Source organism: Annulohypoxylon truncatum (genome assembly GCF_022578515.1).
Source record: "Annulohypoxylon truncatum strain CBS 140777 unplaced genomic scaffold F4807scaffold_41, whole genome shotgun sequence".
NCBI lineage: Eukaryota > Fungi > Ascomycota > Sordariomycetes > Xylariales > Hypoxylaceae > Annulohypoxylon > Annulohypoxylon truncatum.
This window is the reverse complement of record NW_025953827.1, coordinates 279,702-302,260: the sequence shown is the minus strand read 5'-3', so window position 1 is coordinate 302,260 and position 22,559 is coordinate 279,702. Positions and strand designations below refer to the sequence as shown.

Below are 22,559 nucleotides of genomic sequence, written 5' to 3'. Positions count from 1 at the left end.
TTTTCCCTTGGGTATTAATCCGTAACCCCTTTCCTACCTACGAGGTCGGGTGGTCTCCTCTCTTCGGTACCTAATTCGTCTTTCTCCCTCACACCTCAGCACCCCTCACGCAGCAAACCCCACCATCCTACCAATCCTCCTCTTAACCTCAGCCCACATAGCATCGCGACCGCTCCGCGTCCTCGCCACCGCATCCCTATTCTCGTACGCGCGTCTAAGAAGGTACTTCATGCACTCCCCCGTAGTGCCCCAGACGATATACTTATACGCCTTCGGCACGTCGCCCTTCTCCTTGACGAAGCCCTCGCACCCCTTCGCCGCGCACACCAGCTCGCAGCTGACCTCGTCCGCCATGCCCTGCAGCTGCGCGATCGCGAGCTCCGTGCTGCGGTCCGCGGCCGCGCTGTCCCGGATCGCGCGCGCCTTCCGCACCGACTCTAGGTTGTGCGATCCGAGCACGATGCTGACGCGCGGGAACGGCGTGTCGGCGGCGGCCTTGGGGGGCTGAAGCACGGGGCCCCAGTGCCGGCATATGAGGCTTTCTGTGATCCCGTTATACGCCGCGTCCGTGTCGGCCTTGGTGTCGTGGATGATGTGGCGGGGGTCGGCGCCGAGGTACGCGCCGCGCACGAGCTTGACACCCAGCGTGAATCCGTCCTTGGACGCGACGGCGAGGTGTGAGGCCAGAGTTGAGGGGGTTGATTTCAGGTATGCTTGGTATGTGCCGTAGATGATAGAGTGACCGGAGACCTTGTTATACTTGCGTTGGTATTCCAAAGTCCAGTCATCAATGCCGGCCTGAACGGCAGTCTGCTCGGCGTCGAAGAGGAGCGGGACATTCCTTTCGGCAGCCAGGTCACAGATCTCGTCGATGGCCTTCCGCAGGTCCTTTGGAGGTGGGAGGCGGTTCTTCAGCGCGTATAGTGCCTGCCGTCCCGCACCGCTGAACTTCAAGGCGACGAAATCGGTTGGCCGCGCGAGCCGTACCGTTTCTAGGGTGCCAGCCGCCCAAGGGCCGATCTCGTTGCGTACGCACTCATCGGCTACGGGTCCTAAGTCGCACGCGGAGAGGTTCTGTGTCTGCGATTCGGTGAGGACGATCTCGCGGGCATAACCCAAGATAACGCCGGTAAACCCGATCTTGTTGAGGCCGTCGATGGTGCGACGAACTTCGGCCGCGTTCTCGCCAGCGCAGAACTGAGCATAGAATGTCTTCTTGAGGAACCAACGCAGTAGAGGATTCTTGTCCGGGTTGAAGACGGCTCGGTTCGAATGAGCGAGAACGTTCATTATGGCTAGAGAGGGAGGGAGAAGGACCGGCGAAGAAGATATGCTAGAGGTGGCCAAATTACGTAGCACCGTTGACAAAGGAAGAACGGATAGGGGCGCCGGTTTAACCATCGGGGGCGATTCTGCTGCGATTTGCGTGGAAAGGTGATTTACTGACGTTACCGCAGATAGAGTAGATTGGTCTGCGGGAGGTGATGCTCTTGTTGTGGATGAGTGTATGTATCTTTTCCTCGTTGACGTAGTTGCCATTGTTGTAGCTATCCTTAGGTTTTGGTTGGTGCCATAGCGGCCTATGACATAAAGGCCGCATTGTGAAAGCCTTATCGTAGCTAGAGAAACTGGTAGTAGTGACGACCTGCCTAACACCAGTGCTTGAACCATTGTCAGCGTTTTGCGGTACCGTGATGGCACTATTAACACTGATAGGTTGTATTGTTTGGTAACCAGGTAGGTGTGACTAAGATGGATGTGATAGGGGCAGGTGTAGGGAAGGTGAGATGCGGGATGGGGTGGTATAGAAGCTGATAGAAAAGTGCTCAGATAGATGAGATATAGGTAGTCAATAGTAAAGAACAATGGGAGGTCTTAGCATGAGTGCGGAGTGGGAGGCTATACTTTTAACTATCGAAGGCATCTACTGTTGATTATTCTAAGTGGCATCTTTATCTCCGGAATCGCAACGGCCTCAGCTGCATTATTATGATGAAAGCCGACAGGGGCGCATCGTACGGCATCAAGAAACCGCCTCGAGCCTGGCAAACCGTCCACCACGAAAGTCCGATATTCCAATCACGACTCGATGGCAACGGCGATACTGCAGGACCAATCCACCGGGAGCTCTTATCGTAGATGATCACGTGGACCCATCGAGTCTGAGTATGCCGCAGGTAGCCGTGGTGCAAAGAGGTAATAGAATGATGCCATTGTCCAATCAGAGACAAAGCCGTAGGATAGCGGCATGGCGAGACCCGAAAGAATGAGCAATAGCTTAAGGCTAGCGCGCTCAGTCGACTGAGCAAACCCCCTTACACGGTATTGGTTCTCTACCTAGAGTACCTGGGGTAGTCATGGTAACTTCTAGTCAAGGTCCGGTCCGGCTTTCTGAGGATAACCGAATATAGCAAGAATAAGCCGCGCGTAAATTCTAAAATTCTGAGCGGTTCGAGGCCTGTGGCCAAAACGTGGGGTATCCTAAGCCAAGCCGAATGCTCGGCCGCGCCGCATTGTTCAAGCTTCCTTGCAAACTTGACGCGATGATGGCCGAAAGCGCTAATTCAAAATAATGGGCTATTGAGCAATCTATAACGTAACTTTTCTTGTGTAAGCCACGTGCCCCGATTGTTAATTTCCGACTATATCTTGTGATTATATCTTGTGAATACAGTCTTCGTCGAAGTTGATGCGACGATTTTCGATTTTCGTGAGGCTTTCAGATTTCTGGTATAGCGTTAAACCCCGCAATTCCCAAGATTATCTGGCTCATCTGTACGTCGAACTATCCGATGCGGTTAATGCGGAAGTCCCATGCGGAGTACAGTAGTCGCAGGTATCCGAGTGAGCCGGTTGAAGATAAGGCCGCATGAAGGTTTAGAGTTCCTTGAACACCATTCGGCATTAAGCGGATGTAGGCAAACTTCTAGGTCCTTTCTAGCCCGTAAGGCCGATATTGCACCTCATGTAGTTTTCTCCTCAAGTTGAGTAGCTTTTCCGACATGTCTTCGGATAAACTCGACATACCCAACAGGGCGACCTTTAGCAAGAGAGAGCAAGTCCTGAACGGCCCCATAGGCAATCCCGAACTTCAGGCCTTTCTTGGCTGTCCTTGCAGTCTCGGCGGCCGAGAAACGATCTACATCGTGAGTGATTAGATATACAATGATGGTAAGAGAAGTTACTTAAACAAGGGCTGAGGGAACATACTCCAAAAACTGAAGCCGCCAGCTACGGCTAGACTGGCCATGACAGTGCTGAAGAGATCCTTGGTTCCTCGATATACATCGAACAGGTTCTCGGCGCAAAACATGGCGGTACTTAGAAAACCAAGTCTCGCTCCGACTTTCAATCCTTCCTTTAGCCCGCCTAATGCTATTTGGTAATTCTTGCTCTTGTGGTAAAGGTACCATCCAGTCGTTGTGCTAGGAAGCCGATGGGCATTTTCGGCTCTAAAACGTAAACCGGTCGTCTTGCTACCATGCGCAAGACCTAGAGTCATCCCCACACCGAAAGCTGTCATGGCAGCAGCTGGTATGCGTAAGAAAGGCGGGATAGACAGGCGGGACTCAGCCCATATCTGAGCATATTCCTCGCGGGTAGGAGTCCATGCGTGCCTAACTTCTTCATCCGAGGTTGCCATTTTTAATTGCGCTATCACCTCTGCGAGTTGTCGCAAAGACGAGTTTCTCTATGGTCTTAAAAGACTGAGCGCTATGAAACAAACGATGATTATCCGTCGGCGTTAGTAGAAAGTTGAATGGTATATGAATATATGAAAAGAAATGCATAAAATTACGTTTCATGACTGTACCTGCCAGCTCTACTTAGCAAAAAAATGAATGCTCCGAAGCTTAGACCACATCCATGCTTACCTAATTTAGAGTTTGTCGACTGCGGGCACTTTACGCGACCACGTGCCTCCGCGTCTACTTGGGTACAATTATCTAGCAAGCTCCATCCTTGCATCAAGGTACAGATCGCGACTGGTCTTAGCAAAGGTCATTTTTAGAATTCAACAAGAACATTTGATCAATCCTACCTACCGGTAAACTTACTTGGAGGACGAGTGCTATTGCTCATCGGCAGACAACATGGTAAGAAATTTATGCATTCTATATGATTCTATAACGGTCTTGGGTCTCTCGCCTAAACGGAAAACAAGTACATCTCTCATGCGAACATCCGTCTCGGCGGCGCATACAAGATATCATTTGCGATCCCCTAGCATTTATACCGTCCGATATCGCTAACTTACATATAGGTTCAACGGGACGAGCTGAACGACCTAGATATTTCGATCAGCTTCAAGTATGGCATCCACACCATCTTCCTATTCGTCGATCCGATGAAACCTCTTATGGACGTCGCAGAAGAGTTGCTGGAAATATTGACGGATCGCTATCCTGAAGGATTGACATCATTTTCACTTGAGAGAGGAAAGTCTAAGATTGAGCTTCCCGACGACCCCCAGCAGATCGAGTTCGCTCTGCCCAAAGTACCAACCGACTTTAGCCAAGGCTGGAATGCTCTTGATTCCGCGAAAACGCAGGCCCCAGCCGATATTGGACTGGCAAACACCAACGTCGTGGCATTCGCTTTCAGGCCCTCGGATGCAGACCCGGAATATGAGCCGGAATTTCAAGTTGACATCCCTGAGCCCGATGATATTCCGGCCGATGAGTAACGGAAGTATCTTATAGCGGACGTTTCACGAGATACGATTTGATGTCGGGTACCTAGTGAAGGAATGTCATGAATGGCCACGATTATTCTGGGCAGTGATTTCTGAATAGTGCGAGGCTCTAATCTTGAAAGCTGGATGGAAGGATCACAAGCCCCACGCCAGGAAAGGGGGTTATTGCTGGATTTAAGATGAGAAGACGACCATGACTTCATCAGCCACTCTCAAGATACATTAGGTACCTACTAGGTACCTACGTGGTAACTCATGGCATTCGACTAAGGTTACTATAATTCATACTAGTAACTGTAAAAGAACGTCAATAAATGAAACAGGTACAAAACAACTATTGCACTCGGTTGGAGCTTCAAGAACCAAATGGATCCATCTACTGTAGGCTGAATAATATCAGTTATCAGATGTTAACTCGTATCGCTAAATTTAGCGATTTTTAATGCCTGCATGTGATAGGACACAAGGTCCCAAGGTCCCAAGCCGCTTTAAAGTCCGAGAGCCGACGCTTCCATGCTTCTATTTAGTGGGTCTATCGAACCCCTATTTTCCACGCAGCTCTTCCAGTAAGAAGGAGCTTTCTTATTCCACACACGTCCACATTCCACGTTCCGCACACAAACGACGATGCTCCAAATGTTTTCTTTTTTCTTTTTCAAGTGCCAATCCTAGGTACCACTCATTATTACCCCACGGCTTCGGCCACATGCCGTCGTCTACATGTCCCCTGCGACTATTCTTCGCAATGTTTTGCGAGTCCTTATCCCGCTCTGCGTAGCTTCCACTGTTTATCTGTATCTTTATCCAGTATTCCTCGGATGCGCCTTTCCGCTTCCGCCGCAAGAAGCCAACAAGACCGAACCCGAGAGCTCTACCGCCGCTTTTCAGGATACGCTGCGACAGCATGTTATTTCCTCGAGCAATGCCGCGCCCTTCCGACTTCTAGCTCTCGGCGACCCGCAGCTCGAAGGCGACACGTCGATCAGGAATTACAACCGCGAGTCCTTCCCTCACTTGACCTGGGCTATCCGCCACCTCACCTACAAGACCGATCATCCGTCGCTACGTAGCCGCCTGCGACAGGTAGTCCACGATCTCGTCGATGTCTTCTTCGACGATATTCCCGACACGGCCGAGTCGATCCGCAAGCGCATAGACCTATTCGGGAACGACTTCTACCTCGCCCACATCTATCGAACATTACGATGGTGGACTAAACCTACTCACGTCACAGTTCTCGGAGACTTGCTCGGAAGCCAATGGATTCGAGCTCCCGAATTCAACCGGAGAAGCTCGAGGTTCTGGAACCGTTCATTTAGAGGGGGCGAGCGCGTCCCCGACGAGGTTGCGGCGTACCCTGCGGAGGAATACGAATTAGCTGGGTTACTCGGCGTCGAGGACGAAAATGCTGCGGCTTGGCGGCGCAGGATCATTAACGTCGCAGGTAACCACGATATCGGCTATGCGGGCGACCTGACAGTCGAGCGATTAGAGCGATTCGAGCGTGTATTTGGCAAAGCCGCCTACGAGCTACGCTTTGAGCTCCCTATTACTGACCCAACGAACAACGCGACTATCTACGATGCCGAGAAAAATCCCGGTTCCGACCGTTTGGCCCCTGAGCTCCGAATCGTCAACGTCAACAACATGAATCTTGATACTCCGGCTGCAGACCAGAATCTTCAGGACAAGACGTATACCTTCGTAAACGACGTAATAAACACAGCCTCCGCTGTTGAGTTTACAGGACATTTCACAGTGGTTTTGACGCATATTCCATTGTACAAGCCCGAAGGGATCTGTGTCGATGCCCCTTTCTTTAGTTTTCACTCCGGCGGCGGCGTCAAGGAACAGAATCAACTCTCGGCCGATGCATCCCGTGGGTTCCTGGAAGGCATCTTTGGTTTAAGCGGCGACCCCAACGCGCCCGGTCAGGGAATGGGTCGGAGAGGCGTCGTGTTGAACGGGCACGATCACGAGGGCTGCGACACGTATCATTACATCAACCAGACGGAGGGCGACGAGCGTCAATGGCGAACTACTTTGTGGGAGACTGCAAAGACCGGTCAATATCCCGGAAAACCAGGTCTTCCGGGCCTAAGGGAGATTACTGTCCGAAGTATGATGGGCGGATTTGGAGGGAATGCTGGATTGCTTAGCGTATGGTTTGACGAGAACGCCTGGGAATGGAGATTCGAGTTTGCGAATTGCGCTTTGGGCACCCAGTACCCCTGGTGGTTTGTCCATATAATCGATCTTATCGCCATTATTGGGCTTGTGCTTTACGGCATCTTGCAAGCATTGGCTGCTGCGGGTTTTGATTTTGAGAATCGGCCAAAGGTTCCCGTGCCTAAGATCGAAATTAGCGAGCATTCTGACGACGAGCAACCCGTCGGCAATGGCAATACTAAGAAGGGATAGGTTCCCCTGTGCGATCAGCGGCAGACTTACAGCACGGAAGTGTAATGAATCACGAATACTTGTACTAATATGAAGTATAGACTAGGATCCCAACGGATTGTTAAATTAGAGCTCAAACATTTGATACGCAAGAATCTTTATCGCATCGATATTTCATATAACTTATAAGATGTGATCTGACGAACACGAAGACATTTGGAAGCTTTCCTCGGATTGAGATATGCAGATTTATTGTACTTATAACTTGAAATCGAGAACCACAACATCAACCTGCGCGTGCGAGTCCAGGTCAGACCCGTAGCTAGATCGTGTGAAGACAGACAACACGTTATCATACTGTAGCCTTGTGGTATCTACCAATGGCTCCGTCGGCGGGAATCCGTCTTCCCGCCACACCAGCTCATACTCAGAGTAGCCACTCTCCTTTGGCGCCTTCAAGATCGTCAAGGTGGGCGCCGTAGGGTCCGGTAGAATGAGATATAAGTCATCATCTTTACTCACAGCCAGCCGTCCACGCTTACCTCCATACACGCCATTGACGTGCGGGAGGGCGTGCTGGGTCCAGGTACCTGTTTCCGTTAGCATCTTAGTGTCGCTACGACGACGACGACAACGACGACGCTACGTATTTACTAGCAGACATAAAATAACACGAAAATCGAAGACCGGAGTAAAGGATACTAACCATTAGGCGCCCGATAATAATGCTTCCACCTCTGCTCGCCGCCCACACAATCGCGATTCAAGACATGCACGCCCCCCATCCCGTCCACAGCCTGCGCCTCCTGATTCGCCAACCCGCTCCCCTTCGGGATCTCAAAGGCCACGATCCCCGGCGCGTCCGGCCTCACCCCCTCTCCCTCGTCCCCGGTCTTGCTTAGATCGGCCACGACGACCCCGGCCCCGTTGCGCCAGACCAGGCCCCCGTCGTCGGAGTACGCGTAGCAGATGTCGCGGTTGTTGGCCCCGGAGTTCGGACCCGCTTGTTGCTTGTGCTGGACGTCGAGGGGGTCGTCCCAGCCCGTGTAGTGCACGAACTCGCGGTACACCCACGTCGCGTGCAGACGGCCGCGCCGGTGGTCTAGGCCGTGGATGTACGGGTTGTTTTGGACGCCTTTGAGGTTTGTGCCGAGGACTTTGTAGCCGTAGGCTGTGGATTGGGAAGCAGAGGGGGAGGACGAGTACACGGCGATGTGGTCATCTCCGAGCCCGGCTTTGCCGGTCCGCCAGGTGAAGAGCAAGGAGCTGTCTAAGGGCACGAAGCGCGGGTACGTTATGTAGCTGAATAGCGTGTCTTGCTCGGCGCCTAGACCCGGGAGACGGCTTAGGTGCGCTGTGAAGAGGGATTTGGTCCACGGGTGCGAGGCGGGGGTTTGGGCTACGCCGGGGTGGGAGTGGCGGTACCGGATTCTGGTGTTGGTCAGTATGGAGTTAGGTTTTTTTATGAGGGTGGTACGGTCAAGACCTACATGTCGCAGTGGTGGTCGTATGAGAGATGGATGGTGCCGTCGCCGGGGCAGATACCGAGCTTGATACTCGCTCAGCCTCTACTTTCTCTACTTTTTTTTTACTAAAAAAGAGTTTGGGTCCTATATTACCTGGACCGTATTATGCCCGTCATCTGTCGTCTGCGGGTAGTCGTCGAAGACGAACGTCTCCCATTTCCCCTTCGGCAGCTTCCTGCGCGACAGGTGGATGTACAACGGCTCCTTGGCGCCGTCTGCTGATAGCTGGCTGTAGAAACAGGCGTACTGCCATCCGTTATACGATTGGATGGCGTCCTGCTGGAACGCGTTCCCGTTCAACACGCAGTTCCGGTGCGTCGGGTCCAGGCCAAGAACCGATACCGAGGGCTCTGGCAGCGTCATTTCGATCTGATCTCGTTATATATATAAAATAGTACTTTCTTATTTTCAACCAATTCGAGAAGAGATAAGACCCTCAGAAGGCTGAGGTAGATTATAGGATGAAGGGATATGAGACAATGTCAGATGCGCCGGTAGAAGGGTGTGGGAGGCTAAATGCAGCTACGAGGGTCTTGTGGCGGCTGATGCGACGACGTTCGGCTTCCAGAACAGATTCGAACGTATCGCGATAGTGTTACGGTAGATTGCTTGCAGCTCAAGTGCTAGCGGATGCTAGATTCAATTGTTGCTATAGCCTTGCTATCTCTGTTCTTAATCAATTGTATGGCGGCGCTCGTACGATGAAGTTTGCCTTTGACTATGTATTGTCTGAAGGATGAAGTGCCGGTGTAGTATCGCCCGAGTAGAATTCGAGTCGTAGTGAAGGTCGAGAAGGCCCATAAGATACGAGATACCCCACAACTGATGGATTTGTGATGAAATACTCTATTCAATCGACAAATTATTATGTTATATCTTCGACTCTTCCCTCCTTGAAGGTCAATATATATAAACAACTATAGTATGCTCCGTGTAACGTGTTTGTGGCAACTCTCTTCAACCCCTGAGTATTACCCCTATCTAGAATACACGATCAACTTAAGACGTAATATCTTCTTATTCCAGGTAATATCATTTTTTTGGATCATATTTTCAGTGGTGCGCTTGTATACACTCCAGATATTTCATTATTCCATGTCAGTAACATAATCCCGCGCACAAATAACCAACAACAATATTCAGCTTCGTCATTTCAGATGTCCAAAACTAAATAAGCGACGGCTCTTAAGCTTGCTATGTCCTAGTCCATCTCCCCCGCATTGAGCCTAAAATGAGGACCATCTCCGTAGTGGAGGTCGAGCTTCAACCTGAATCAGCCAGGCTGGTTGGTCGCGGTTCCAGCATTCGGCCCTGAGATCCATCCTTCAGAATATATCTCCACTTCTTCTACAACCCCAACAGCTAACCCTGTCAGGTCCTTTTTATCTGTCGTCTGTGTGTGATCTGATCTTTAAGACATTATGTATGCTACGCTGTTATTATCCACAAGCATTTTGAAAGATACGATGCGGTATATCGATTCATACATCTCAAAGCAGCTTAGAAAAATGAGAAATCGACGAAAATTGAAGTTGTAAACGTTCGCGGATCCAATTAGCGATGATATATAACTCCAGATCTTCGGAATAATTCCCCAAGCTCGGCCTACTCCAGTCCCCCAGATCAACTAGTCTTGGCCGCCCATGGGGTAAGAAAACCAGGGCCTACGCAAGCTAGAGCCGTTACTATCTAGTAACAGCCAGGGTCACCTCGGCCAAGTGACCCCCCAGCACCTTTCGTCCACGCCATTCTCGCCATCCTATTTGGTGGAAGAATACGGAATTTACTCAGCATGTATTTTCCCACCCGTCACAGGCGCCAGAGCATGGGCTCCCAAAAACCACCCGGAGGATATTCCAGCCCCCAGATCTATCACACCCTGGTAATCCCCCATAACGTGGTATCGCGGCGAGGCGAGAAATCTGCTATCGGCAGCTCGCCCGCAGCACGCATGCCTTTAAAGGTAGGCTATCGCCGCTCGTCTTACGAGTTTTGGGCCTTTCTTCTCGCGTACCGAGAAAATAACACCCCGGACGACGGCTACTGCGCTCGTTTTTTTAGACGGAGAGAGAATCGAGAATCGAAGGCACCGCGAGACGTCAGATATTGGTCAAAGAGGCTTGGGATCGTTCCCGCCAGTCGACAACCATGTCGTCCATGTTAAAGTATATCGTCAAAAATGACGCTATGAAATCGGACCCGAAGGAGATATACGGATGGAGGGTTTATCTCTTGGCTTGTTCCGTGGGTGTTCGATGTTTCGTAATAACTTGCCTGGGATACTAACAATTGCTCCCTTCTAGGCCTGTTTCGGCGCCATGTCTTTTGGATGGGATAGCGGTGTGATCGGCGGTGTTATTAACCTTGACTCATTCATAGAGTATGTTCTTCCTACACGTTGACAGTTTGTCGCTATTGAGTCTAGGACAGCTTCTAACGCGTATTTCACAACAGCGCGTATGGTTTAGGAAGCAAAGATGATGTCGCGGCAGCCAATCTTCAAGGAAACATCGTCTCCGTGTTGCAAGCTGGGTGTTTCGTAGGCTCTCTCGCAGCTTACCCCTTAACCGATGCCTTCGGTCGCAAACCGTGCTTAATGGCTGCTGCTCTCTTTACCCTGTCTGGTGTAGCCATGCAGGCTGCTGCGTCTGGTCACCTTGAGCCGATGTACATTGGCCGATTCATCTCTGGTAAGTTCCTTCGTTACCTTTCTTATACGAATTGAAATCATTTCACGTGCTAACCCGTAAATTCGTACCTAGGTCTTGGTGTCGGCGCGTCCAGTGTCATCAACCCAATTTACGTTACCGAAAATGCGCCTCGTGCCATCCGTGGTCTGCTAACCGGCTTGTATCAAATGTTCATCGTCACCGGCGGCATGATAGCGTTCTGGGGCAACTACGCCGTCAGCGTCCACCTGACCGGCCCCAAGCAGTACATCGTGCCCCTATCCATCCAAGGTCTCCCCGCCCTGTTACTCTTCTCCCTGATGGCCATCTGCAACGAATCGCCGCGGTACCTCGCCCGCAAGGACAAGTGGGAGGAGGCCAAGGCCGTGCTCGTGCGCATCCGCAACCTCGCGCCCGACCACCCGTACCTGCAGGACGAGTTCCAGGAGATCGCCGACCAGCTCGACTACGAGCGGCGGCTCATCGGCGACGCCAACTTCTGGTCGCTGCAGAAGGAGATGTGGACCGTCGCCTCCAACCGCAAGCGCGCCATCCTTAGCATCGTCCTCATGATCTGCCAGCAGATGACCGGCACCAACGCCATCAACGTCTACGCGCCGCAGATCTTCAAGAACCTCGGCATCACCGGCACCTCCAACTCGCTTCTCAGCACCGGCGTCTACGGCATCGTCAAAGTCGTCTCCTGCGCTCTCTTCCTGCTGTTCATGGCCGACTCACTGGGTCGTAGGCGGTCGCTGCTCGTGTCCTCCGTTGGCCAGGCTTTCTGCATGTTCTACATCGGGCTGTACGTGCGCATCTCGCCCCCCGTGGATGGACAGCCCGTGCCTGGCGCCGGGTATTTCGCGCTCGTCTGCATTTTCATCTTCGCCGCCTTCTTCCAGTTCGGTTGGGGCCCCGCGTGCTGGATTCTGGTCTCCGAGATCCCGGCCGCGCGACTTCGGCCCATGAACGTCGCGCTAAGCGCTGCGACGCAGTGGTTGTTCAACTTTGTCGTCGCCCGCGCCGTGCCCAATATGCTGGCTACCGTCGGCGCGCACGGGTACGGCACGTACCTCATCTTCGGCAGCTTCTGCGTGTGCATGTTCTTCTTCGTCTGGTTCTTCATTCCCGAGACTAAAGGTATGTTTTCCCTCTTACCCCTTTTTATATGCAAAACGGTGTGCTCATTGTTTTACCAGGTATCTCTCTCGAGCAGATGGATAAGCTTTTCGGTATCTCGGATGAAGAAAGGCTAGAGGTTACCGAGGGTGCGAAGCGTGATGTGTCGAAGGTCGAAATCGAGGAGCATTCTAATCGGTCGGATAATAAAAGCGTATGAAGTGACATTAATGAAGGATATGAGAACTAAAATACCCACTGCTTTTGTATGAGCTTCTAGTCGGTTTAGATAGCTAAGGACTTGTTAGATCCTGCAATATTTCAAGTACTTACGAGTTTCCAGTCTCTACTCCGTCACAGACCAGATGTCACCCATAAGCGAATGTTCTAGTTTCCAAGCGCATTTCCGGGCAACACGATCGTAGGTGTTCCGTCATAGTATAGGTCATGGATTAAGATATGCTAAAAGGGGTGGTGGCGCTTTGTCCAAATCATATTTATTCAGGTCGGGATGCCGTTGCACAGTGACCAGACTCAGCAGCTGGTGTGAGAAATTGAGCCAAGGGTCTATCAGACCTTTCGAGACAGACTTAGCAATCTATTAATGATGAAGGAGAACTAGAGATGGTTCTTTCGATGTGGACAAGACTATCCCCAATCACCCCTATTTACGCCACCAACCCCTTTTCCACGTCAATCCACCTGCACGAACCAACTTTTCAAAGGCATGACCAAATCGAAGCATAAATCAACGACGTTACGTCAATTCCAGATATTATACGTAGAAACGGACCATATGGGTATATCTTGTATTATATAAGTCTTATGAGAATGCAATGCTGTCGCCTGCGCAATATAGGTAGGACAGTCGTGGTGGAACTGATGATCTCGCATCCGGTTCAATTTCTCCTGGGATATCAAGTAATAATATAAAGGGTATGAATATACTTAGGTAATCTATGAAATTATTTGTCTAGAATATGGATTATGGATATTTAGTCTTACCGAGTTAGAACACCTTGTCGCTCACCACCATCTTCCAATCTACCTTGTCCATCATGAGATAGTCTGATCAATCCAGTTCCTTACAAACCAAATGACCATGCTTAGTACCATAAGCATGAATATCCATGACAGCAAGCCTGCTGTTATGTGATCACGGAAAGTCTGCGCTGCATCGCCTTTGCTATTATTATGCGGGAACGGGCGATCAGGTATAGGAAGGTTCAGAATCCTGCATAATGGTTCCCACCCTTGGCTGACTTCGTAGAAAAATAGCTTTTCTGGAGGCACGACTTGCCTTAGATGCTCCTCGTGCCTGCGAAGGGTATCCTCCTCGATCTTTTCCTGGTTGTAACGCCACAGCATTATCTGATGGAACCGTTCGCGCCACATTCCGTACACTTGGGTCTTGTGTAGCCACAGGACTACAAGTGGGAGATACCACGTCCCCATAAGACTGTTTAGATAGTTCATGCTTTTCCACCAAGCTGCCTGGTCTCTAGTCGTTGCTATTACGATGGCATCAGGGTAGACTCGCATAATTTCAGGGGTAAGCGTCGCAGCGGGGCAGTCCATGGTTGCAACATAGCCGTCAAGTACATCGGAAATAAGCCAATCAAGCTTTTTCTGATCCGAGAACGACCGCGCTTTCGGGGCAAGCTCCATTATATCGAGCCAAGCCTTCATCTGATCGACTGGGCCCCCGAGAGACTGGATCCCGGAATCGTGGACAGGCCCGTCAAGGAGAATGGTGAGAGCTTCGTTGAGAGTTTTGGTTCCAGTACGCGACCTATGTCAAGTCAACTCCATTTTCCATGCCATTGTGACCAGAATCATAACATTTGATAATATTTACATGAAGAATTTGCTCCGAACTAGGAACTGAACAATAGGCAACTCAATTCGACTTACATTCCAGCCCCAATGACACGAAACTTCGTCCCCGGAGGGCCTGGAAGCGAGGGTCCCTGCCCCATGGTAACGAATTCGCGATCACCAATTAGGTACTCGCTCAACTCCACTGGCCTGTCGCCGACTGTCGGTGTCTAGCAGTTCCAGGCAGTTAGACTGTCAAAGTATCGATTGCGTTGTCCAAGCCCTAAATGGTATCATCAATGGCGAATATGACTTATTTATACTTTTGACAATCACACTCAAACATCGATCGTCATTCTGCAGGTAGGGTTACAGAGTGCCAAGAACCGGGAAACATGTAGATGATGTGCGGTTCTCGAATAGATTACATTGGCTAGGCGGGTGATCTTCCTGGATAAAATGTATACCTAGTAATCTTCATGCGATTAGATGCTTACTCACCACTGATCGGTTGAAGCGGCATCTTCATGCACCCTATCCGGCCTACAAGAAGGCTCGTCTGTCTCGTCTCGCCTATGTTGACCTCCAACACTTCCCCAAATCTCCAACGTTTTTAACTTTTGCCTCAGCTGCCCATAAGACGCCAAGCCGGCTTAAAACCAACCCCCGACTGTGAGTGAGGCTTACTATACGCCGAAGATGTTCAAGCTGAGCAAGATCTGCGCTGGACGTCTCCTTGTCAATATATAAAGAAGGTAGATCGTCACTCCCGGACGTTCAATTGCCGTTGAGTGTAACGAACTCGTTCCCGGATTTGAAAATATACGGTTATTCCGAAGTGGCAACGTTGCCTTCCAGGACCCGGGGAACACGAATGAGACTTGGCTTTTCGTCTCATCATTGGATCGCAGTTGACAGATATGTGTTTCCATGGAAAAATATAGTGCGCGTTGCGTTCATAGGATGGAGATTACTGATGTTGACGTAGTTCATCAATGCTTTCATATAAGTACTGATGAATCCTCTTAGTAGTTACACGGAAACAATAATCATCCCACGAGAAAATATTTGGGATTATTAATTCCGGCGGGTGCAATATAGAGGTGGCTCCATCAGATCTCAAGCAGGGACACAAAATTGTATAAACATACTTTCAAGAAACGGAAAACACTGCCGGTTCTGTGGGAACATTAACTTTTAATACAAGGCAAAAAGTCAACCGTCTAGCAGCCAAGAATGGTGAAGGCAGAGCGGACCTGTCGATATCGCAGGTCCATTGTTGGAAACATCGTGTAAAATATATCAAGCTTCTTGATAAAAGATAGGCTAGTGAGTTTAACTTGATATTATAGATTAATAATTCTAGTGAGATTTCACAAATAGGGGTCACGATATTCAGCCTCCCAAAGAACCGTTCTGAACTTAAGTTTCCATCATTAACCTCAATGCTAACACTTTCATATCTAATTATAATAAAATTAGAGCATACCTAGGTAAGTATTAGGTTGAGGACTTTTACAATGTACACCGATGGAGCTTCACTTACCCCTAAGTATTTTGAGAGTGGTGTGTACCGTGAATTTTCTCAGATCTATTATAGTATCATGACAATAAACATGATACGAAGAATGAATATTTAGAGTATTTAATCTCTCACGAGATATCAAGCCTCTTTTGAGAAAGGCATAAGTCTTTATGATGCGGAAGGTCCCCATATATTAGCTCAAAGAGATATCCAAAGGCCATCAGTATCACCATTGCTAGTAGGAAAAGCTTCGTATTTTTCTCGTAAGATAACTAGTATATATAATTCCTATCTAGTAGGTATCTATAATATCAATGAAAAGGGGTCATTACTATCAAGACTTAGATGTCGGGTAATGGTAGTACGCCGCGGTTTGCATATCAATACGAATATTATTTTAACCACGTACTTACTCTCGATTCTACCAATGTAATAATACTCATGTTGATTTCCACTTTTGCTTTAATATTTATTAGGTATGCACCAAGTGCTAGATATTCGTGTTTGAAGTGTAATCATCCAGTGGCAACTGTGTATGACGATTCAGACCTAGGACCTAATTAGGTAGTCGTTGACCAGGAAATACACCACACAAATTTTATCGTATAGTAAAATTAGTTATCATATTAGGGCCCTTTCTACAAACTAAATCACATGCCAAACATATGGCTCTACTTCAAAAATGGAGTACAAGGCTCACACCGCCACGCACGTAAAAGTGGAATATGACCAAGTTGAGGGCCTGACCGCCTTACTCTACCATCTCAGAAGCAGTAAGATGATAATTACCTATATGAAGATTACGAACTCCTGCATGTTACATGTAGTCACATAATGAAAAGCTGTCAATTGGGCTCCAATATGATTTCATCTGGTTCATCGCTATCCCCATTGCATCAACCATTCTCCAACAAATAACAGGAAATTATGTTCAACAATAGTAATCATCAGGTGATAAACCTCACGTGTGAAATGACTGGTATCATGATTCCAATATTCGAAATAGGTAATGCAGTATTGAGGCACATGGGTACGACAAAATGAGAGAAGACATCCATATTTCTGTGTTGATCAAAAGCCTAACTGCCTAGATTACTCTCGTATAATGAAAGTGACGACATGAATCTTTCGTCGTCTTTCAATATAGGTAGGCTCTATGCTATTAATAATTGAATACGCAGGTAGGTACCTCTTAAACTTAGCACAAGTATGGTATTTCTATATGAACATGTCGATAGCATCTGCTACAATTTTAGTTTTAAGTGTTTGCAGGACCTCTACGAAGCATCCCACGATCCACGCGGTCAACTGTAGATGAGGCATAGCAAAGTAAGATTCCTCTCTGTTCCCTATACAAGGTCATCTGTGAATATGAAGCAACGTTTCTCTCTTGGCTTATGTCTATTCCAAATCTTTGGAGTCGTGAATGCATGTCTTAAGTCTATTGCCATGACTGGCTCGAGTCTGCAAGAACCCCCTGAATACATCTTACCGTATGCAATAGCCTGTTGGCACTACAGTGGCTTGGTTCCGATTAGCTGAAGGTATTTTCATCTGTACAGGATTTGGTCCGGCGAGTCCGGCGAGTTGTCTTCCGAAGGGTCTGTCGACTCAGGCCAGTTAAGGAGACCATAACCTATGTATGTCTCTAATTACCTAGATAGCAACATCAGGCCTTGACACATTGTGAAGAGTAAAGTTTATGTGATTTTGATCTTGGCCTTTGATTAAACTCGACAGTTGTATGCACTGTTGCCAAAATGGTGTTTATTTGACATATGAAGTTGGCTCAGCCAATAACCGATATATTCCGCCGGAACAAAAACAACGCTCAATTTACCAATCCTTATAAACTCAACAACATTGAATACGAAGATAAAATAATGACATATTGTAGCAAATTCTATTAAATCGATTGTAATAGAGTGCTTTTTAGAATACATGTTAACCTATGTGTTTTATCAACTTACCAACTGAACACAATGTTTTCTTGCCAACAAATTTGAAAAAAAGGGGTTTCCACATAAGTTTGGTAGGCCAATGAATTGAATCATTCCCCCAAGGATGTGTATCTTGTTACGTTTACATCCTAGAACATTCCATACCAAATACCCAGCTACCTTGTTATCCATATGGTTGGCCCTGTGCAACTCTTCCCTGGTATTTCGTACAAGCATCGACTGTAGGTTTTGATATTGTTTGGTGCTAGATCGTCTAACGTCAGGACTCTGAAGGATTTCGAAGGAAGTGACAAAAGCAGTGGGACTCCGAATACCTCTCTACAATTGTCCTACTTTTCGGACTGTTATTCTCTCACATCCGACCTATCATTTGACCCTCAAGGTAGCTAGGCAGCCAGCCTGATCACATGTGAGCCGGACCGTACTCCATCACGCATTGCCGACATGGTCCGCACAATCCGTAGAAATGCCGAATTCGACTCCTTCCAGAGCCAAGTCAGGCGAGGACAAATTCCGTGCTTCCAATCGAATGAAGGCAGATGCCACTAGGGTGAGACACACCATGCAGACCCGATTCCTGCTGCCGAACTCGTTTTTCCATCGATTTCCATCTTTTGAGAGATGGGATTCAAGAAAGCCAGCCCGTCCAGCCCGTCCAGCCCGCCTTAGGTGCTATTCGTCAATGATATTCCGAACGCTACCTGCCTGTAGTAGCATGATCATCGCGGATGTATGGTATATCGCACCTACTATAACCCGTCGCCAAATCCTAAAAGCCCATCCCGATCATCCATTTCCCAACGATCGAGAAATCGAGAAAAAACAAGCGCTTGAAACGATAGGTCACAACGATCGGTTTATCATGTCTATCATACTTTCTCCTTTCCACGATTAGGGCGGCATGTTTTAGGATGTCTTCATTCGTTAGAAGCTGCCCCTTATCGAAGCCGCGTGGTCCCTCAAGTTTTGGTGATTTTGTGATATGTCGAATTCGCAAAAGTCTCCAAATGTGTTATCCGCTCGTCCACCATTCAATCCACGGTCATAGTGACGCTGCCAATACGCTGCCAATTTATTATCTAGGTAGTTTTAGGCTGTGATCTGATGCTGCGAGGCAGTCTTTCAGTCTAGCCCCTACGCTAGTACTTGATCGAACATTTTTATTGCCTTTCTGATCTCATGGCGGCCTAATACAACTTGGAAGCCTTAGGAGCTCACTATTGCCTGTATATGACTTCTAGACCCGACTTTGGAATTGTGATGTATCAAATATGCTAAAGTGACTTTGATACCTAGGACTCCTTTAGCTTCTTATTGTATGTAAACTTCACTTTAAATTATACCCGGCTATTTACCTAAATAGGACTAGTTTGGCGAGAACTCGAAGTGGTTTGATTGGCCATTTGTAGTTACATTCTAACCTTGACCTGGGAATTAGCAAACATCATTATAATGTATGTTACCAACACGGTAATTATCAGAAGCACAAATGGTGTAGCGGTAACATTCAACCCTTCCAAGGTTGAGCTCGGGGTTCGACTCCCCGTTTGTGCATTTATTTTTCCATCTTTACCTACATTACATGTCTTATGTTTTCATTTTTATTTCTATTTTTATCTCCACTAGAGAGTACAATAAATCGATGACAACGTTTATGCATCTGTGCAGACGGTGCACCTTGTAATTGAGCGACGGAGAAATTCCAAGTACGTATATACATGTATGCATGTACAATCCCACTTCCTGTTTCTTCAATATTCCCTCTCTTCCTCTTCCTCCGATTGTAATGGCAGCATGGATGACTATCACCCCAGTAGGTTGTATGCTCTTCACCTCATCTGACTTTTGCGTCAATTACTTTTAATATCTATTAGCAAATACCATCCAATTGCCATCCAATCGCTTCCAGACAGGTTTCTTGAATACGTCTACTTAGGTCTAGATACTCATGTGACGATATCTATCTTATAGAAATATCAAATCTATCAATTGAACCATGAATATGTATGGATACTAAGATGTCTGACTCCTTCCAACGGAAGTTGAGGGAGTCGATTCGGTATTTCAAGTAAGCCCTCCAAGACTTGAAACGACGGCTTCATACCTTAACCAAACTGCCGGGGTCGAAACGCAATCGAGGAGCAGCTTGGCTAGCTTGGCGAGTCTTTTTCACGCTATATTAGCTTCTTTAACTTAGCTCAAGCAAGAGGGCTCGCCTAGCAATCCCATCTTGGAATCCCATCTTGCTTAAGCTGCGCTATGTGCAATACCGATCTTGTTCCCGTAGATGGACTCGCGCTTGTCAGGCTTGCGCCGGCTCACTTGATTCGACGCCATTCAGTCGGGAGTTGAATGGGAGGTCCACAGCGGATGGGTTCTCCCAATACGGCTCCCATACCGCTGAAGCTATATTGCGCCACGAGGCAGCTTCGAGTCTTTGTGCGACTTGTTCCTGGTCTCGTCGGCGCTCGTCTCGCGGTTGTGCTGCGGTGCGGTGCAGGAACCGACCACTCCATGCACGCCGCACCTCCGGACCAGAAAAAGTCACTGCGTACATGCCCTGCAGCGTAACCAGGTAGTTACTAGGTACCCGGATTTTGGACGGATATGACCCATAATGCATGTTGGCGGCGGGCGGCAGCGGTATCATTGGGCGGCACTAAACCGCCCTAAGATCTTCAAGTTGCTTGCGAGGGCCGCGAGAGGGGAAACACGCGTTGCGCGCAACCCAGACGAGTAAGATCAGCAAGGGGAGAGGGAGGGCTGTTCATGAGGCATCGTAGGCTTTTCTGGCCTTTCTGGCCTTTCTAAGGCAGCAGAACTACGTTATTGAAAAGATTTACCCAAGATTGACGTGATTGTCGTCCAAATACGAGGGAGGCTCACGATGCAAGAGCCTTAGAGAGCTGCAAGACCTGACGCGCTATGCAAGCTGGCAGATACTTTTCTGATATTTTACGATTTTTAACATTACACCGACAGAAAGAGAGGATAGAAAAATCGGAGCAATTATGTGCCAAGCCTATATAGTCCTATATCTATAAATGGACCCGTGGCTCGATTAGGAACTATCCATATTTCTTTGATTAATGGGTGTCCTCCTTGGTGTCCTTCGTCGACTATCACTTGTGCCCTCTCCGAAAGATCGTCTTTTGGGGTTTCTCTCGCGGGCAAGGTGGACTCGCAAGGACACAATCAGGAGACGCGAACGCGCATCCGGTCCGTTTATCCCCAGAAAAAGTCTTTTATTGCAAGCGAAAGTGACGACTGCGATTTGTCAAATAATCTTTTTTTATTCCCTCAACCCTTGCCCTTACGCGCCAACCGGCGATCGACTTTCTTGTTTTTTTCCTTTCCTCTTACTTACACCATACATAGTATCGGTTTATCTTTTATTCTGATGTGTCGATGCGCCGATGCGTCCGTGTGTCCGTGTGTTCATGCTCTACTCTGTTTCGCTACCACGCTTCTCCCCTTTTCCATCGAATTCCATTCTCGCGTTGGCTGTGGTTCTGATACGATATCGGCCGAAAAGGAATCCCGCAGTCTTGGCCTGCATCTAAACATCGCATCGTCGCTAAAGAGTGGTCAGACTCGGTAGGAGCCGACGGTGCCGAAAAAGACGACGGGCATTCCTAGGCGAGCACCACGTGGTAAACGTGGTCAGCTTCTGAGTTTGGCATCTGGAGCGGGAATTGATTCCTAAATAATTTCGAACTATACTGTAGACGCCGGCCCGCCATTCGCTTAGACGGGAAACATATTCCTGTTGTCCTGCTGCTTACCTGGCGCTATTGGCAAAGACCCTTACATGGAGTATGTATGTACTCTACTAGGCAGGTGGTGTCAGTGGGTCTATAATGTAGCTATGTAGCAGGTCAGCCAGCCATCGTGAAGTTATTGATGGATCGTGCATTAGACCCAAATTGGGATGGATATTATAAGTTATTAATCCGCAGAGACGATCCTTCTCAGGGTCCCAGTATTCCCACAATGCCCTCTCCCCACTCAGCACCGACTACGACAATTTTTAGTCTAGCTTCCCCAGGAGGGGAGTACCATAAACCGGAACATCCATTCGACTTTTTATCTCTTCCATATCCATATCATCATACACAACAACCTTCTTTAATCGCCTTAGCCACAACTTCAATCTTTGTCCAACAACTTCTACACGTGCCTCCCTTCTTACCTTCACATATACCAACACACTATCAGTCGCCGCTGAACCTAATAGAGCTTACCAGAGCTTGTAAGTTGACCTTACGCCCTATCGAGACCCGAAGAGAGAGCTTGTGTCTAACCTGATAATCGTAGGCAACCATCCTAACTATATTCGGCCATCATAAAACATATATTACCTTATATTCTTATTTCCACCCAAAGGGTAAAATCTCAGACGACAAGATGCATATGCACACGTGTGGTAACTGCGGAACTGAGTATACCACAGGCAGCTGTTGGTACTGCCATCCCCAAAACAGACCTACACTGGAGGGGTCGCATACGGGACATTCCCACTGAAGAGGATATGGCCAGCTCTTTGCCATAAACCAGGGGAAGAATATTTCTAAGTGTGGAAGAAAAGTATTTCAATTCGGGATTTTTACACGACCTTTGGACCAAAACCTACCCGCTCGCTCACCCACCCGAGGTAGCCCCTCTCACGAGGACTACTTCACGAGACAATTCACTCGCTCAACCGTTGCACATTTTACGTCACGTCTGTCTCGCTCGCTCGTTGCTTCTTACTCTCCTACCAACCAGCTGCCAGGAGCAACACCAACCATCAAACTTTCGAGCTTGACGTATCGAACTTATACAACGGACATCGCAGATTTCCCT

The 22,559-nt window shown here is 48.5% G+C and overlaps 7 protein-coding genes and 1 non-coding gene across 8 annotated transcripts; 4 read left to right on the top strand and 4 right to left on the bottom strand.

Moving 5' to 3' along the window:
• Nucleotides 1-105: 105 nt before the first annotated feature.
• On the bottom strand, nucleotides 106-1,539 carry F4807DRAFT_453917 (proline dehydrogenase; the record flags this gene model as incomplete). Its single annotated transcript, XM_048000513.1, has 1 exon — nucleotides 106-1,539. One exon carries the CDS (start codon nucleotides 1,537-1,539, stop codon nucleotides 106-108), a length of 1,434 nt encoding a protein of 477 aa, XP_047850183.1.
• Nucleotides 1,540-2,317: 778 nt separating this feature from the next.
• On the bottom strand, nucleotides 2,318-4,256 carry F4807DRAFT_278776 (uncharacterized protein). The gene is made up of 3 exons (XM_047994659.1): nucleotides 3,876-4,256; nucleotides 3,211-3,814; nucleotides 2,318-3,139 (listed from the first exon to the last, which is right to left on the bottom strand). The coding sequence occupies exons 2-3, from the start codon at nucleotides 3,641-3,643 to the stop codon at nucleotides 2,964-2,966; spliced, it is 609 nt and encodes a 202-aa protein (XP_047850182.1). The 5' UTR covers nucleotides 3,644-3,814; nucleotides 3,876-4,256; the 3' UTR covers nucleotides 2,318-2,963.
• F4807DRAFT_442618 (uncharacterized protein) lies at nucleotides 4,077-5,110 on the top strand (the record flags this gene model as incomplete). The annotated part of the gene is made up of 1 exon (XM_047999489.1): nucleotides 4,077-5,110. A coding segment is annotated over exon 1 (335 nt), but the record flags the coding sequence as incomplete, so codon positions are not given.
• A 180-nt stretch (nucleotides 5,111-5,290) lies between these two features.
• Nucleotides 5,291-7,541, top strand: F4807DRAFT_442617 (uncharacterized protein). The gene has a single exon (XM_047999488.1). The coding sequence runs from the start codon at nucleotides 5,417-5,419 to the stop codon at nucleotides 7,115-7,117; it is 1,701 nt and encodes a 566-aa protein (XP_047850180.1). The 5' UTR covers nucleotides 5,291-5,416; the 3' UTR covers nucleotides 7,118-7,541.
• Nucleotides 7,236-9,465, bottom strand: F4807DRAFT_278668 (uncharacterized protein). Its single transcript, XM_047994655.1, has 4 exons — nucleotides 8,716-9,465; nucleotides 8,587-8,645; nucleotides 7,803-8,527; nucleotides 7,236-7,686 (listed from the first exon to the last, which is right to left on the bottom strand). The coding sequence occupies exons 1-4, from the start codon at nucleotides 8,983-8,985 to the stop codon at nucleotides 7,355-7,357; spliced, it is 1,386 nt and encodes a 461-aa protein (XP_047850179.1). The 5' UTR covers nucleotides 8,986-9,465; the 3' UTR covers nucleotides 7,236-7,354.
• Nucleotides 9,466-10,297: 832 nt separating this feature from the next.
• On the top strand, nucleotides 10,298-12,752 carry F4807DRAFT_442610 (general substrate transporter). The gene is made up of 5 exons (XM_047999487.1): nucleotides 10,298-10,866; nucleotides 10,926-11,002; nucleotides 11,077-11,312; nucleotides 11,385-12,431; nucleotides 12,491-12,752. The coding sequence occupies exons 1-5, from the start codon at nucleotides 10,771-10,773 to the stop codon at nucleotides 12,628-12,630; spliced, it is 1,596 nt and encodes a 531-aa protein (XP_047850178.1). The 5' UTR covers nucleotides 10,298-10,770; the 3' UTR covers nucleotides 12,631-12,752.
• A 478-nt stretch (nucleotides 12,753-13,230) lies between these two features.
• On the bottom strand, nucleotides 13,231-14,786 carry F4807DRAFT_442608 (uncharacterized protein). The gene is made up of 2 exons (XM_047999486.1): nucleotides 14,325-14,786; nucleotides 13,231-14,202 (listed from the first exon to the last, which is right to left on the bottom strand). Exons 1-2 carry the CDS (start codon nucleotides 14,387-14,389, stop codon nucleotides 13,467-13,469), a joined length of 801 nt encoding a protein of 266 aa, XP_047850177.1. The 5' UTR covers nucleotides 14,390-14,786; the 3' UTR covers nucleotides 13,231-13,466.
• A 4,411-nt stretch (nucleotides 14,787-19,197) lies between these two features.
• F4807DRAFT_t135 lies at nucleotides 19,198-19,268 on the top strand. The gene has a single exon. It is a non-coding gene; the product is annotated as a tRNA-Gly (tRNA).
• The last annotated feature ends 3,291 nt before the right edge of the window (nucleotides 19,269-22,559 follow it).

Coding starts and splice junctions, on each gene's coding strand:
- F4807DRAFT_278776 (XM_047994659.1), bottom strand. CDS start 3,643: ATGGCAACCTCGGATGAAGAAGTTAGGCACGCATGGACTCCTACCCGC. Junction 3,140..3,210: donor TGGCGGCTTCAGTTTTTGGA/GTATGTTCCCTC, acceptor CTCACGATGTAG/ATCGTTTCTCGGCCGCCGAG.
- F4807DRAFT_442617 (XM_047999488.1), top strand. CDS start 5,417: ATGTCCCCTGCGACTATTCTTCGCAATGTTTTGCGAGTCCTTATCCCG.
- F4807DRAFT_278668 (XM_047994655.1), bottom strand. CDS start 8,985: ATGACGCTGCCAGAGCCCTCGGTATCGGTTCTTGGCCTGGACCCGACG. Junction 8,646..8,715: donor ACGGGCATAATACGGTCCAG/GTAATATAGGAC, acceptor GCGAGTATCAAG/CTCGGTATCTGCCCCGGCGA. Junction 7,687..7,802: donor TTATTATCGGGCGCCTAATG/GTTAGTATCCTT, acceptor TAACGGAAACAG/GTACCTGGACCCAGCACGCC.
- F4807DRAFT_442610 (XM_047999487.1), top strand. CDS start 10,771: ATGTCGTCCATGTTAAAGTATATCGTCAAAAATGACGCTATGAAATCG. Junction 10,867..10,925: donor TTTATCTCTTGGCTTGTTCC/GTGGGTGTTCGA, acceptor GCTCCCTTCTAG/GCCTGTTTCGGCGCCATGTC. Junction 12,432..12,490: donor CTTCATTCCCGAGACTAAAG/GTATGTTTTCCC, acceptor TTGTTTTACCAG/GTATCTCTCTCGAGCAGATG.
- F4807DRAFT_442608 (XM_047999486.1), bottom strand. CDS start 14,389: ATGGGGCAGGGACCCTCGCTTCCAGGCCCTCCGGGGACGAAGTTTCGT. Junction 14,203..14,324: donor CGTGTCATTGGGGCTGGAAT/GTAAGTCGAATT, acceptor GACTTGACATAG/GTCGCGTACTGGAACCAAAA.